The sequence below is a fragment of the Furipterus horrens genome, unplaced genomic scaffold, assembly GCF_987537825.1.
Source record: "Furipterus horrens unplaced genomic scaffold, mFurHor1.1.pri manual_scaffold_5, whole genome shotgun sequence".
NCBI lineage: Eukaryota > Metazoa > Chordata > Mammalia > Chiroptera > Furipteridae > Furipterus > Furipterus horrens.
Window position 1 is genome coordinate 150,728,170 of NW_028327175.1, and position 13,286 is coordinate 150,741,455.

The following is a 13,286-nucleotide window of genomic DNA, read 5'->3' on the forward strand; positions in this document are numbered from 1 at the left end:
AAGCAGGGTATGGGGGTCGAGCAGCCAGAGACTACTCGACGGCAAAGAGAGCCCGCTAATTCCAAACTCCGCTTACATTTCTAATAACCAATCTGCTCACCCTCACCTCCCCGTGCAAAGACGCTGCAGTGCCAACCTGGACTCAGACTGGCACCGTGAGAAGGGAAATTATGCTAAACAGCCCTTACCAGTAGAAAGGGCCAAGCGAGCGCGCGGTACCCGAAGCCGCCCGCTGTTCCCGCGCGCTGGGCGGTCCAACACCTCACACGCGGGGTTACGCAGCCCATGGCGCGAGGGCAGCCGGGGGCGCGTGCGCGCGGAAGGGCGGGCGGAGAACGAGGGAGAGCGCCCCGCGCCTGCAGGTGGGCGCGTCCTCTCGCGAGCGTGCGCGCGCCGCGCCTTCTCCCTCACGTTCCCGCGCACCGCGTCCCCTCCCCGCCGGGAGCGCGCGCCTCCCGCCCTTGCACCGGGTTCCTCTCGGTCTCTCAGAGGCGCACAGTCCCCAGAGCTTCTGCCACCGCCATCGCTTCGGCTGTGGTTCTGTAGCCAGGCGGCTCAGCCCCGGCCCGTTAGGGCCGCGTCTCGGTCCTCTTCCCCTCCCTCCACCGCTTCCCTTCCCTTTCCCGCCCTTCTTTCCCATCCCGTACACCGAGAGAGCCTGGATACGAAGCAGGCGGGCTTGAGAAAGGGGTTAGAAAAATGGAGGTGCCGCGCCTGGATCATGCCCTCAACAGCCCCACCAGCCCCTGTGAAGAGGTGATCAAAAACCTCAGCTTGGAGGCCATTCAGCTGTGCGACCGGGACGGTAAGAGCGACCGGGACCGTAAGGAGAAGGGCCGAGCCCGCGCCCAGGAGCCGCGGCCGCTCCGGCTCGGTGGACCCTGCCTGTCCGGGCGGCAAGGTCTTTTGTTGCCCCCTCTGTGCAAATAACTGCAGGTAGAGGTTCCCCTCAGCCCAGCCGCCCTCCCCGTGGACCCCAGAAACAAAAGGAGCCCCGGGCAAGCGCGTTGGCACGTAAAGTCGCTGTCGCCCCTGGCCGCGGAACCCCTCGCTGTCCTCGCCCGCCTGGCCCCAACCGAGGAGCTAGCTGCCCCGGCAAGGGCGCCTTCCTGCCCACGGCTTCTGCCCCAGTCGAGGCGTTTCCGCTCTTTGCCGCAGTCCCGATCTCCTGGTTCTCCGGGCGCCGTAGGGGAAATGCCCTCTGGATGTTTCTAGCAACCCGACTCACCCCCCCCACCCCCGCCGTGCCCAGCACACACACACGTTAGCATTTTCTATCCAGAAACTTACCAGTTCCTTTATAAAACCTCTTATCTTCAGACCTCCCCCCGCCCCCCAACATACACACATAATTTAGAATTATGTTTATCCTCTCAAAATGGGATTGGGAATGACCGATTCTTTTTTTTTTTTCTTTCCCTAGTCAAGGGGCAGAAAGAGTTAGTTTCAGCACCAAGGACAGCCACAAGCTTCGTGGTTTGGGGCTGTCATTCAGAAACTCCAAAATCTGTAAAGGTTTTATAATCTTATTAACCAATGTCACCCCAATAAATTTAATTAAAATAAAATAAGTTTGGATGGAAGAAAATCTGTAAAGGAAGTAGCCTAGTGTATCTGCTGTGATTCAGAATATGTGATAAGTATTTTTTTATTGTCTTTTTATATGTCTTTATTCTATTAAAGTTGACAGTCTCCTAAAGAATGAAATTGAACATAAACAGGTCTGAACATTAGAGATAAGTTAATAATATGTGCAATGGGTAGTTCTAGTGCTTTTGTGTCAGTTGGAGTAAGTGAAGAGTCAGTGCTATTTAAGTAATGTGGAATATAACTTCCTTTGTAAAGAAGCCATCTGATTAGTAACTGGCCAAATTGTGAGGTTGTACATATAACAAAGGAAGAATAATTGTTATTGTCAAAATGACCCTGAACACCTTCAGCTGTAAATGAAATTAATGTTAACTGTATATAGAAACGATGATTTAAAAATGTTTTTTAGCCAAGGTTATGTAGAGATACTAATTATGCTCACAACAACATCATAAAATTTATCAGAATATAATCCAAATAGAAAGCAGAAGTCTTGTTTCCAGTCATTTACGTGGTAATAACTTCGTTAGGCATTGCTGTACAGTACAGTTTAGGGTAACTGAATACTGAATTTCTGTTAGTTAATAAATTTAGGACACAGAGTAATTTCTCTTTGAAGCCAAAGTCACTTTAAATAATTTCTGAAACAGGTGTAGTATGGATAAACAAATACTCTTGTAAAAGCTGTTTATATTTCCTTTATCCTTAGACTATTTTGGTCACCATAGTAATAGGTACACATATTTATGACATCTAAAAGTCATTATTTTGGTATTCCATAGATAAGTCTATGTTATTAGCGGATAAAGCTTATTTTTAATATACCACATAGGAAGTCATAGGGGTTTTAGTTTGTACTTTTGTGAAATGACTTTTTGTAATGTGACCATTGTAAATATTTTGATTTTGTTTTCATTTATTTCAATGGTATATCAAAAGCGCATTACTGTAATTATTGGAAATAGGCAATTCATGGTTGCTCCTCAGAATCCAATAATCTCAATAGTGAAAATTACCTTTACCATTTGTTTTAAAGACATTAGGGAAAATAACGTATTTTTTTTACTTCGTTATGAACTTTACAGAGTTAATAGTGTAGTGTAAAAATTGATACTGTGTTTGCTGTGGTGTCTTTTAGAGTGGTAGCTATTTTATTTTGGTAGTGTATTTTTAGTTATTTCAGTTCATATTATAGATCCTGAAAAATGAATAAATTATGTAACATTTAATTTGGGGGGGTGTTAGCACTAAGCAATACTTGTAAAAATTACTACTTTTTTTCAGACTTTTAGTTGATTACATATTAAATAAGGTTTCATTTTACAAAACAGCTTATACCAACAAATACAAAGAGCTTAACTCTTCTGTTAAAAGATGTGTAAAAATACAGAAATAGATTTGTAGAGATGTTGTTAAATGCTTAATTTTTTATTTTGTGACTCTACATGTCAGTTGCAAAAAATGATAAGTTGATTACATAAGAATAACAGAGGTGATTATATAGTATTTTTACAGAACAATTTTTAAAATGTTGCATTAAATTTGCCAACCAGACCTTATTTATATTGAAAAAATTTATACTAGATAGACGCTACTTGTTCCCTTCACTTTCTTTCACTTCTTTTCAGGTCTCATTATTTTACTTCTGTAAATATATAACATAGAAAGATTAGGATGAGGCAGAAGATTTCTTACATGCCTAAGTACATAATAAGTGGTATATTAAGTGCTATTCGTCATAATTTTATGATCATAGAAATACATTTGTCATGTTCTTTACTTTTCTCTTTATTTTACTCTACTATTAATCTGGTAATGGGGAAAAATGAGAGCAACATACATTCTTTAGAAGTGGAATAAAACAGAAAAGGAGAAAATATTATTGTTAAATATACATTTCTTTTTACTCTTCCCACTTACAGATGTTTTAAATTTTATGATGTTTTGCATATTGTATCAACTAAGATAACATAACTGTATGTTTTTCTTGTGTTTCCTTGGCTTTCTCCTTTTATATTTGTTGTCTGTCAATTGCCTTTTTTCTTATAAATTAATTTTTACATTATTAATAACAATTCATGATGTTTCTTTATTTCCTATGTTCTCAAAAGTATTTAATAGTCTGTGAAGAATATGGAAGAGTAAAAGTGTCATATAATTGGATTTTTTAATTAAGCAAGAGGGTTCTTATTACACCCACATATTGTTTCATGTGTGCTTTTATCCTACATATGTGTTCTTTGCTTGCTAGTTCATGGTTCCTGCCTGGATGTTACTTATAGTTCAAAATGATAATTCTGGATAGGCTTCTTCTGAGAAACCCAGGTATATGTGCTGTAGATGTAGTAGTTTGTATACTCTGTATTGCAAGTAGAAGAATGTTTCTGCTCCTCCTTCCTACTGTGTTGAAATATACTCAAGTTGCACATAAAATGTACCTTGTTGCTTTCAAAAAATTGAGGGGGGAAAACATTAACTTCTTATATACAAGCATTAATAATATGGGAAACGTCTTATTTCTAGTTTGTTTCTTCACATAGATACATCAGACTCTAATTTATCTATAAGACAAAGCAGCCCCCTAACTCACACATAGAATTCTACATTGGTTGTACTTTTCATCAGTTTTATCATGCATATGTACATAGAAGCTATCTTTTCCTGCTGAAAATATTTATCCGTATGTTGCTTTACATGCATCCAAGCTCCCTGCACTCTTGTGTGACTAATGTATCATAAGTATAGTAGTAAGGAAGAAAATACCAAGTTAATTGTTGTACAGCACTTAAAACTAACACCAAGATTTCCTATCTTTAACAAGTATTATTTCCATGATCAAGGCATTTTATGAGTTCTTTGGTGTGATTTATGGAGTTTATGATGCTAGGCAGCAGGGAAACACATTTTAAAGAACAATATTACACAGATAGAAACTGACAGATTCCCCTATCTTTGTCGAAATATAGTTTTGTGGAGGAATTGAAAAAAGGTTTACTCCATTATAAATAACTTTAAAAAGATAATTTCTCTAAATTTGGACATTATCTTATCTACTTGAGTTATAAATCAGTTGGAACCTCCTTTGTGCTTATTGACAGGTGAAGTAAACACATTTTAACTTGGGAAACATAAAGTAACACAGAAAGGCTTAGTAGCACAGTGCTGTATTAGCTAATCCTTAGTGACGTATTCTGAGGCAGACATCTAGGAGGAGTACACCTAACTGTTACCTATAATAGTACAGGAATGTAGGGTAATCATTATTCAGTCTCATTGGCATGCATATAGCATAGTGGTAATACCGTCTTAGAATCAGAAAGACCTCTGAGAAGATTGATTCTTGATAGGTATATTTGTTACCTTAAACAAATTACTTAACCTCTGTTTAGCCTCAAGCTTTCTCATATAAAATGGGTATAATAATGTTGGTCCTGTAGGGTTTTTTAAATAATTCAATGAAATATTACTTATATATCATTTTCTCACAAGTCTTGACACAAAGTAGAGAACATGGTTGTAAATGGAATATTATTCTCGACATACATTCTTGAGTTGAACTACTTACTCTTTTTTTGCCAATGTTTAGATCTTTGTTTTTTCATTTCAGTTGTGCTTTATTTGCTTAACAACTTGTTCTTATGTCAATTTCATTTCACGAATAGCAAATGGAAACTAAATTCTGAATTTTAAAAAGACAGTAAATTTTAAAATCACAGCTACAGTGTATATGCTTTGCTTATATTTTTTCTATCCCATCAGAAATATCCTTGTCAGCCTTAATCTTGCAAGCTTTTTCAGTTTCTGCTCCCATATGCTGTGTGCTGCACTTCATGTGCCTTGTGACTTTCGTACCTGCTTTGGATAGGTATTTGCATCAGAGCTGTTCTCTGTTCTTGATTTAACATTTTTTTCTTTATGATTTTTTCCTAGGGGTAGATCTATACTACCATATGTGACCCCTGGATTCACTTTTTAACCCAGATATAACTATAGAGATAGCATAAATTTTTGTTAGTGAGTATGAAATGGAACAAAAATAAAATAAAAACTAAATGAAACAAATATGAAAAAAGCTTGAAAACCATCAGACTATGTTAAACCAATTCATATTATTGGTTGGGCTTCTAATTCATTCCCAGAGAAGAACAAGAAGTTTAATTAGAGTACCAGTGGTAGAGTGATGGGTCATAAGTACAATAGTAACACTGGCAACTTGCTGTGTTGCCTGGGTAAGCCAGTCAGAAATTTACTCCACAGAACACTATCTAGACAACTTCCAAGTTACTTGGTTTATCATTGCTGACATTTCCCCCTCTTTAAGACCTAATATTGGTTTTTCTTTTAACTTTTGTGAGTATAGTTTTCTGATTACTTTTATATTTATCTTGGGCTTCAGTAATAACAGCAGCTGCATAAATTACTACAGTAATCATAACCCTTCTATTTTCTCAATTTCTTTTTCTGCCCATAGTAGATCCATAATTTAAGTTTTGCCTTACAGCATTTGCTTCTTTCTTGGGTTTGTTTTCCATTTTTGTTAAATTTCTCTATAAGAATCTTTTTATTGTTTATGAATTATGTATTTAAATCCAGTTTTTACTACTATAAAGCATTTGCCTCATTCTTTAACTGTTAAAAAATACATGATTATTACTAAACAATAGTTACATTGTCTTGTTGAGCAGAATATATATTATTCACATATATTTGAAAAATTAGTATTGGTAGAAGATGTCTGGCAAAAATCTATAGAGGAATTGGAGAAGAATCTTGATAATGAGTGGCAATGATATAAAAGAAATTTTAAAAAGTTACTAAGAATTTGTTATTGAATTTTCAAGTAAAATGGAAAGTGATCAGGAATAACTTTAGAATTTTAATTCTGGGAAATCAGAAGATTCACTGACTAGAAATGAAACAAGGAGAAAGAAAATATTAAAATTAAGACCCCAGATGACAATTTTTTACTTCTCAAATTTTAGGTCTCAGTGAACATTCAAATGTGTTCTAAGCCCTTTTTCATGGGCACTTCCCTTTCTCACAGAAATCATATTCTCAGAACAACAGTATATACTATCTTCTCATTATTGTTTCAGTCTGAATCACCATCAGAGAACTCACTTTCATTTTAGACTTCTTTTACTTGATTGATTCCTGCTCTTCAAAGAAGGCTATTCATAGTCCAGTGATAATTTTCTGAGAATATTAAAACTTGATACTTTTAAGAGGATTGTGAACTAGAGATTTTTGAGTTATTCGCATAAAGGTAAGTTTTACAGTCAGGAGAGTTTTCAGAGGGATTTAGCAATAAGAGTGTTTATGTTAAGGCATTTGGAATCTAGCATTAAGACTCCTTTGGAAATTTATATTAAATATTCAGCAATTTACCTTGTATTCTGGGGAAAAGAGTTCTAGAACGAGACAGAGAATTGCCCACAGAACTACATGTTTCACTAGAGAGACCAGAACTTAGGTGAAAAAGAGGTTAGGATTTGAGTTTAGTTTTAGACTCTCTCATCCCTTGAGGGAAAGGAATGATCACAAGCTGGGAAAGGCCAACTTTGAACCACAAAGATGAAATAAATCTACATTCCAGGTTTGTTAAAAATGCCAACAAGACCTCTGCATTTTGAAGTTGCTCAGTAGATATGAGTTAAACAAAAAGCATCCAACTCTGAATTGTAGTTTTGTTTGTGATATTAGGACTATTTCGGTCAAGTTTGTGATTCATTTTAAAAGGGCTGCTCTGTGGGAATTATTGCACATATATTATTTGTTGCAATAGTTGTGGCAATTGGTGTAGACAAATATCTTTGTTTTTTATAGCCAATGGGAGTGCTGCTATCTAATAATAGTACAAAAGTCTTATAACTTCCCTAGGCATATAACATTAAAGACAAGGCACAAATTTTTTTCAGTATATTTACTTTGATTTTTTTTTCCTTTTTTTATTGTATTATTTATTATCACTTATCTCCCTTATACCATCTTGAACCTCTCCCTCTTCCTCCCCACTCCTCAATCACCACACTATTATCCATGTCCATGAGTCCTTTTAGTTTTTCGCTCATTCCTCCACTCCCTACCCCCCTCACCAGAGCTGTCAGCCTGCTTTATACAATGAGCCTATCTCTATTTTGCTTGTTAAGTTTGTTCATTAGATTCCACAGATGACTGAAATCATACATTCTTGTCTTTCTCTGGTTTATTTCACTTATCATAATGTTCTCATTATTATCATAATGTATGACCCCCGACTGGGAATCGAACCTGTAACTGTCTGGTGCATTAGACGATGCTCCAGCTAAGTGAGCCACCTGGCCAGGTCACTGCCAACTATCTTGCCATTAGAATTAAACTCTCTAACTCTAGTGACTGGTGCAAGCTTTGAATCAGCCTGAGTAAGCTTGTATAATGAAACAGCCCTGTTGCTGCTATGTTTCTAATGGCCTATCTGTGGATTGGCTCTATATTTTTCCTCCTATACTGCTGCTTTCACCCTGGCTGGTTTGGCTCAGTGGATTGAGCGTCGGCCTGCGAGCTAAGTGTCTCTGGTTCGATCTTCCAGTCAGGGCACATCAGAGAAGGAAAACTCTGATTCCAAAAAACCTCCGCTGCCTTGCGGCATACCTCTTCAGGGGAAAGGCTAAGGGAGTAAACCCCGACAGAAAATCCGGAGCCGGAGTCCCTAAGGCGGTTTGACGTTGTAGTCAACACTGGCAACTCCTGCGGCGCACCTGAAGCCAAGCTGTATGGACTCTGTCTTTCCCCTTGGATCCTTCAGCTGCGAAGAGAGGGGGGGTCTGCTGCATGGGCAACAGCTGGCCCTCCATATCACCCTGCCCAGGCTCTGTAGCTTCAGCTCCACTGGAGAGCACACTCCAGCGTCATCGCAAGATGTCTATTCAACACGGGAGGAGACAGATACCGCGTCACTCCCGAGTCGGACTGCACAGCCATTCTCGGCGGTGCAGATAGACTCTTAAGAAGCTACACCATCGTCTCTCGAGACGGACGGCTGCCGCCGCCGACGACGACGACATAATGTTCTCAAGGTCCATCCATGCCGTGGCAAAGGATAAATTTTTCTTCTTTTTTACAGCAAAGTAGTATTCCATTGTGTAAATATCCCACAGTTGTTGTATCCACTCATCAATTGATGGACAATTGGGCTGCTTCCAAATCTTGGCTATTGTATTAATAAATAATGCTGCAATGAACATAGGAGGGTTTATTTTCTTTTGAGTTAGTGTTTTATATTTCTTCAGATAAATTCCAAGAAATGGAATTGCTGGATCATAAAGCAGTTCCACTTTTTATTTTTTGAGGTAATTCCATACTGCTTTTCACAGTGGCTGCACCAACCTGAATTCCACCAACAGTGCAGAAAGGTTCCCCTTTCTCCACATCCTTGCCAACATTTGTTTGTTGATTTATTGATGATAGCTATTCTGACAAAACACCTTTATACTCAACTAATATTTGACAGGAAGCAAGCAAGCACATACAATGGGCTAAAGATAGTGTATTTAATAAATGATGTTGGGAAATTGGACAAATATGTGCAGAAAAATGAAACTAGAACACTTTATACCACATACAAGAATAAATTCAAAAATTGAATGAAGTCTTAAATATTAGACTCAAAACCATAAAAATCCTAGAAGAAAACATAAGCAGTAAAATCTTGGACATTGCTTGTAGCAGTATTTTTTCTGATATATCTCCTCAGGCAAGGGAAACAAAAGAAAAATAAACAGACAAGACTACATCAAACTAAAAGAGTTTTTGCATAGCAAAGGAAACCATCAACAAAATAAAAAGACAACCTACTGAATGAGAGAAAATATTCACCAATACGTCTCATAAGGGACTAATCCAAAATTTATAAAAAAATTATAAAACTCAACACCAGAAACAAATAAACAATCCAATTAAAAAATGGGCAAAGGACCTGGATAGACACTACTCCAAAGAGGACGTACAGATGGCCAACACACATATGAAAAGATGTTCAGTGTCACTAATCATCAGAGAAATGCAAATCAAAACCACAATGATTTTCTTGAAAAGTAGTGTCTCATCTTCTGTAAGCCTGAATGTTGATGTATCTCTCAGTCTTTACATTAAAAAAGGTAATGACAAATGCAAACAAAAATTACAATTTTGAGCATGTACTATGTGATATTTTTTTAATGATTGCATTTCTGTGTTATATCTATGGTGCAGAATAGGGATCAAGTTACAGTCCTTCGGCCAAACCTGAAAACTTGCTACCAGTTTTTTTTTAAGTAAAATTTTATTGGAAAACAGCTATACCCATTTGTTAATATACTGTCTGTGGCTGCTTTCTCACTACAATAGCAGAGTTGAGTAGCTGTGATAGCAGACCACATAGCCTACAAAACTTAAAATACTTATTATCTGCTTCTTTACAGAAAAAGTTTGCCAACTCCTAATGTCAAGGATTGAGAAAGTAAGTTAATCTCTCTTGATAGGAATAAAAATGTTGAAAGAAGAGTTTCTGAAGAAAAAAATATATAATTATTGTGCTTTTATATGTTACCAGAGTTTTGAGATTATGCAGGTCAGACAGAGAGCTGAAGAAAGCTAAAAAGCTTTACCAGGCAATAGGATAGCTAGCTTTGTGTGAAGTCAGTTAAAGATGGGTAGCTATCTATGCCATTGGGTCTGCTATGCAGTAAGAAAACAAGCCCTAATTTTAACTTGGAATCGTTTTCATGTAAATAACTTTAGAAGGAAATGTTAGTTATGCATTAGTATTTTCGTGTATAATTACAGTTCTAGTAATAGATATGTTTTAAAATTTAAAAATGTGAACTTTGAGAAATATGGATAGTTACATTGATGCACATTACATAAATTTATGTATTTATCTTTTCTTCCTTCTAAAACAAATTCTCATTGAAAAAAGATCAAGATCTTATCTTTCTATCTTCCATACACTGTTGTAGTACTTTTCAATCTGTGTCTTGTTGGCTTTTGTTCAATAGCCAGTCTATCACTGACTGATACTTTATAAAATATAATTAAAATGAATTATTAGAAAAATGAAATTTAAAAAATCCAAAGAATCAATATATAAAAAATTACTGTCATATATCTGCATGAGTTTCTAAATGATTACTCATAATTTTTATATTTATCTCATCAGAGACTGGTAAATAGGTTGTAGACACACTTTGAGTACATTAGCTAGAAGAAAGTACCATTCTATTCTTGTTCAATGGTTAATTTTTAGGTACTAATTCAGTTAATATTCTCACTTTATTTCCTTTTGCTTTTTTACTTACCTGGTATCTTTACCATTTATTTCTACATGTATTCCAATTTTAGGGTATTAAGAATAGGGACTAAAAAGGGCCCAAGAATGAATATAACTTGGATCTGTCATTCAAAGGATTGAGTGGCATTTAAAGAGAATATATTTAAATAACTATAAATACGTTGTGATAAGTACTATATTAGGATATAGTAGGGAAAGTGATTAATTCTGTAGAGTCTCACAGAGGAATAAAACATTTTTTCTGGGTTTTAAAATTAAAATAAAATTTGCCAGATGTGAGATAAGGGCATTTCTGACATAGAACATATATAAAGTCATGAAATTATATATATTCTAGGAATATATAGCATTGGTATTGCTCAAGGAAAGAAGTGTTCCTTGTGGGAAAATAAACTAAAAGCTAGTTAAGAATAGCCAAATTATGCCATGATTAGGACTTTGGTTTTATCTAGTCCGAAATCTTGTTAGTAGATTTCAAACTTTCTAATTTGTAGATAATATTTTTAAAAACACATTTTTTAAAACTCTAACCAAAGTAAAAGTACGATTTTATTAATATACTTTTATCCCATAATTTCAAACTTCTAGCATTCTCCAGATAAAGTCAATCAAGATAGAAATTAAAATTGTAGCTATACTTAAAAGTTTCTGTTTTACATCAGCCCAACATCCACTTTAAATTCTGTATTTTATTTCTATTGCATTGTTCTTAGGAAATTCTTGTTTATATAGATAAGTAGTGGCAAATGGCAATATTTTTAAATTCATTTTACCTTCTCGGTATACTCTTCAAATAAACTGATACAGAATTAAAGAGAAATAGTAAGATGTTTGTTCATGGTAGAGTCAAAGAGGAAATGTTCCTTTTGGACGGAGGTAATAGAATGGATTCATCCCTGGGTTAAGTTCCTCATTGTTCATTGAGAAAATAATGCCTTTTGTTATGTTCTGAGATATTTGTTGATAACATTAAGAAAGAACACATATCTTTTTGCTGACCTCTGTTAAATTTCTGAAGAGTGGGATATATTTTACTTGTATAATGAATCTTAAAACTGTAAGAATCAATTTCATTACTGACAATTTATCTGCATTTATAAGCTTGGTAACATTGTAACTGTATTGTCAAAGTGAGTTTCTTCAGCTTGTTAAACAGCTAGATGATCAAATTAGTTTGCCCCTTATTTTTACTTGAAAGACATCTATCAAAGGGTTTTTAAATTAATAAAGTATTTCTTATTTCTTTGTAAGTATTTATATCTCGCTTCAGGACACTCACTGAAGTTTGGTATAAAAAATGAATTGGGAAATTTTCTATTTATAATATTATAATCAGTTCAAAAAATCTTTAATTAAAAAAATTGTATGTGGTTATCTGAAATGATTTAAAAATATCTTAATATTAGTACTTATTAATGAATAATAACTACTTTATAAAGCTGGCAACAGTTCTTACAGGAGCTACAACTACTTAGAGTTTAAAATTTTACCTACTTCCCTTGATATAGTTTTCTCAACATTTCTAACAATTTAGTTGATGGTTAAAAACTAATCTAGACATTAAATTTTCTTCGAGGTGGAGCCAATGATGCTGATCTCAGATTCTAGATTGAGTAGCTGGGCTTCAGAGAACCAAAACATTCCTCCCTGCATGTGCAACCAGGGACCCTGGAGAGGAGATACCAGCGCATAAATCAGTTTTTAGTGAAAATGAAGCAGGCTCAGCTGGAATGGGAACTATCATCTGAAGTAGGCCTCATGATATTTACAGACCCAGCCAGTGAGCATGTGATTAGAACATCACAGGTAGGACTTCCCGCCAAGATGGAGTCATAGGTAGGCACTCTGCATTTCCCTTCACAACTAAGAAAGAATACATCTACCTCATAAACTATAAAAATCAATCAGAAATTCTGGAAAATCAAACAGAAGGGATGGCCAACTAAGAAATAAAGAAGAAATACTCATCCAGACAGGTAGGAGGGGCGGAGCCAGGGCAGAGAGGAAGCAGGGTGGTGCACTGGCAGCATCCAGGTGGCAACACTGGTGGTGGCGGCTCCGACAGCACCAGGGTGGTGACTCCAGTGGCATCGCTGGCAAACCAGGGTGGCACCACCTGCAGCAGCACCGATGGCAGTGGCAGCTTAGTGGCTGGGGCTGGCTGGTGGAAAGTGTAGTCAAACATTTAAAAAGTCAGGAAAGAAACCTGAGGAACTATCACAGCCTTGGATCAGACCAGGCAGCTCAAAGTTCTGCCGCCAGGGGAAAATAAAGCCACCTTGCTTCTGACTGAAAACCAGTGGGGGTTGGGGTGATGGAGGGAGCTCCCAATCCCTCGGCAGAGTCCTTTTGTTTAGTGGAAATGGGGAGAGTGCTGAGGAGGTGGCAT

The 13,286-nt window shown here is 36.8% G+C and overlaps 1 protein-coding gene across 1 annotated transcript in view; it reads left to right on the plus strand.

Moving 5' to 3' along the window:
* Positions 1-447: 447 nt before the first annotated feature.
* The window catches only part of PHYHIPL (phytanoyl-CoA 2-hydroxylase interacting protein like), a 51,231-nt gene continuing 38,392 nt past the window's right edge, over positions 448-13,286 (plus strand). Inside the window, exon 1 of the mRNA XM_090278060.1 lies at positions 448-805. Coding sequence (XP_090134186.1) covers positions 700-805 — 106 coding nt within the window. The 5' untranslated portion in view covers positions 448-699. The remainder of the gene's footprint in view (positions 806-13,286) is intronic.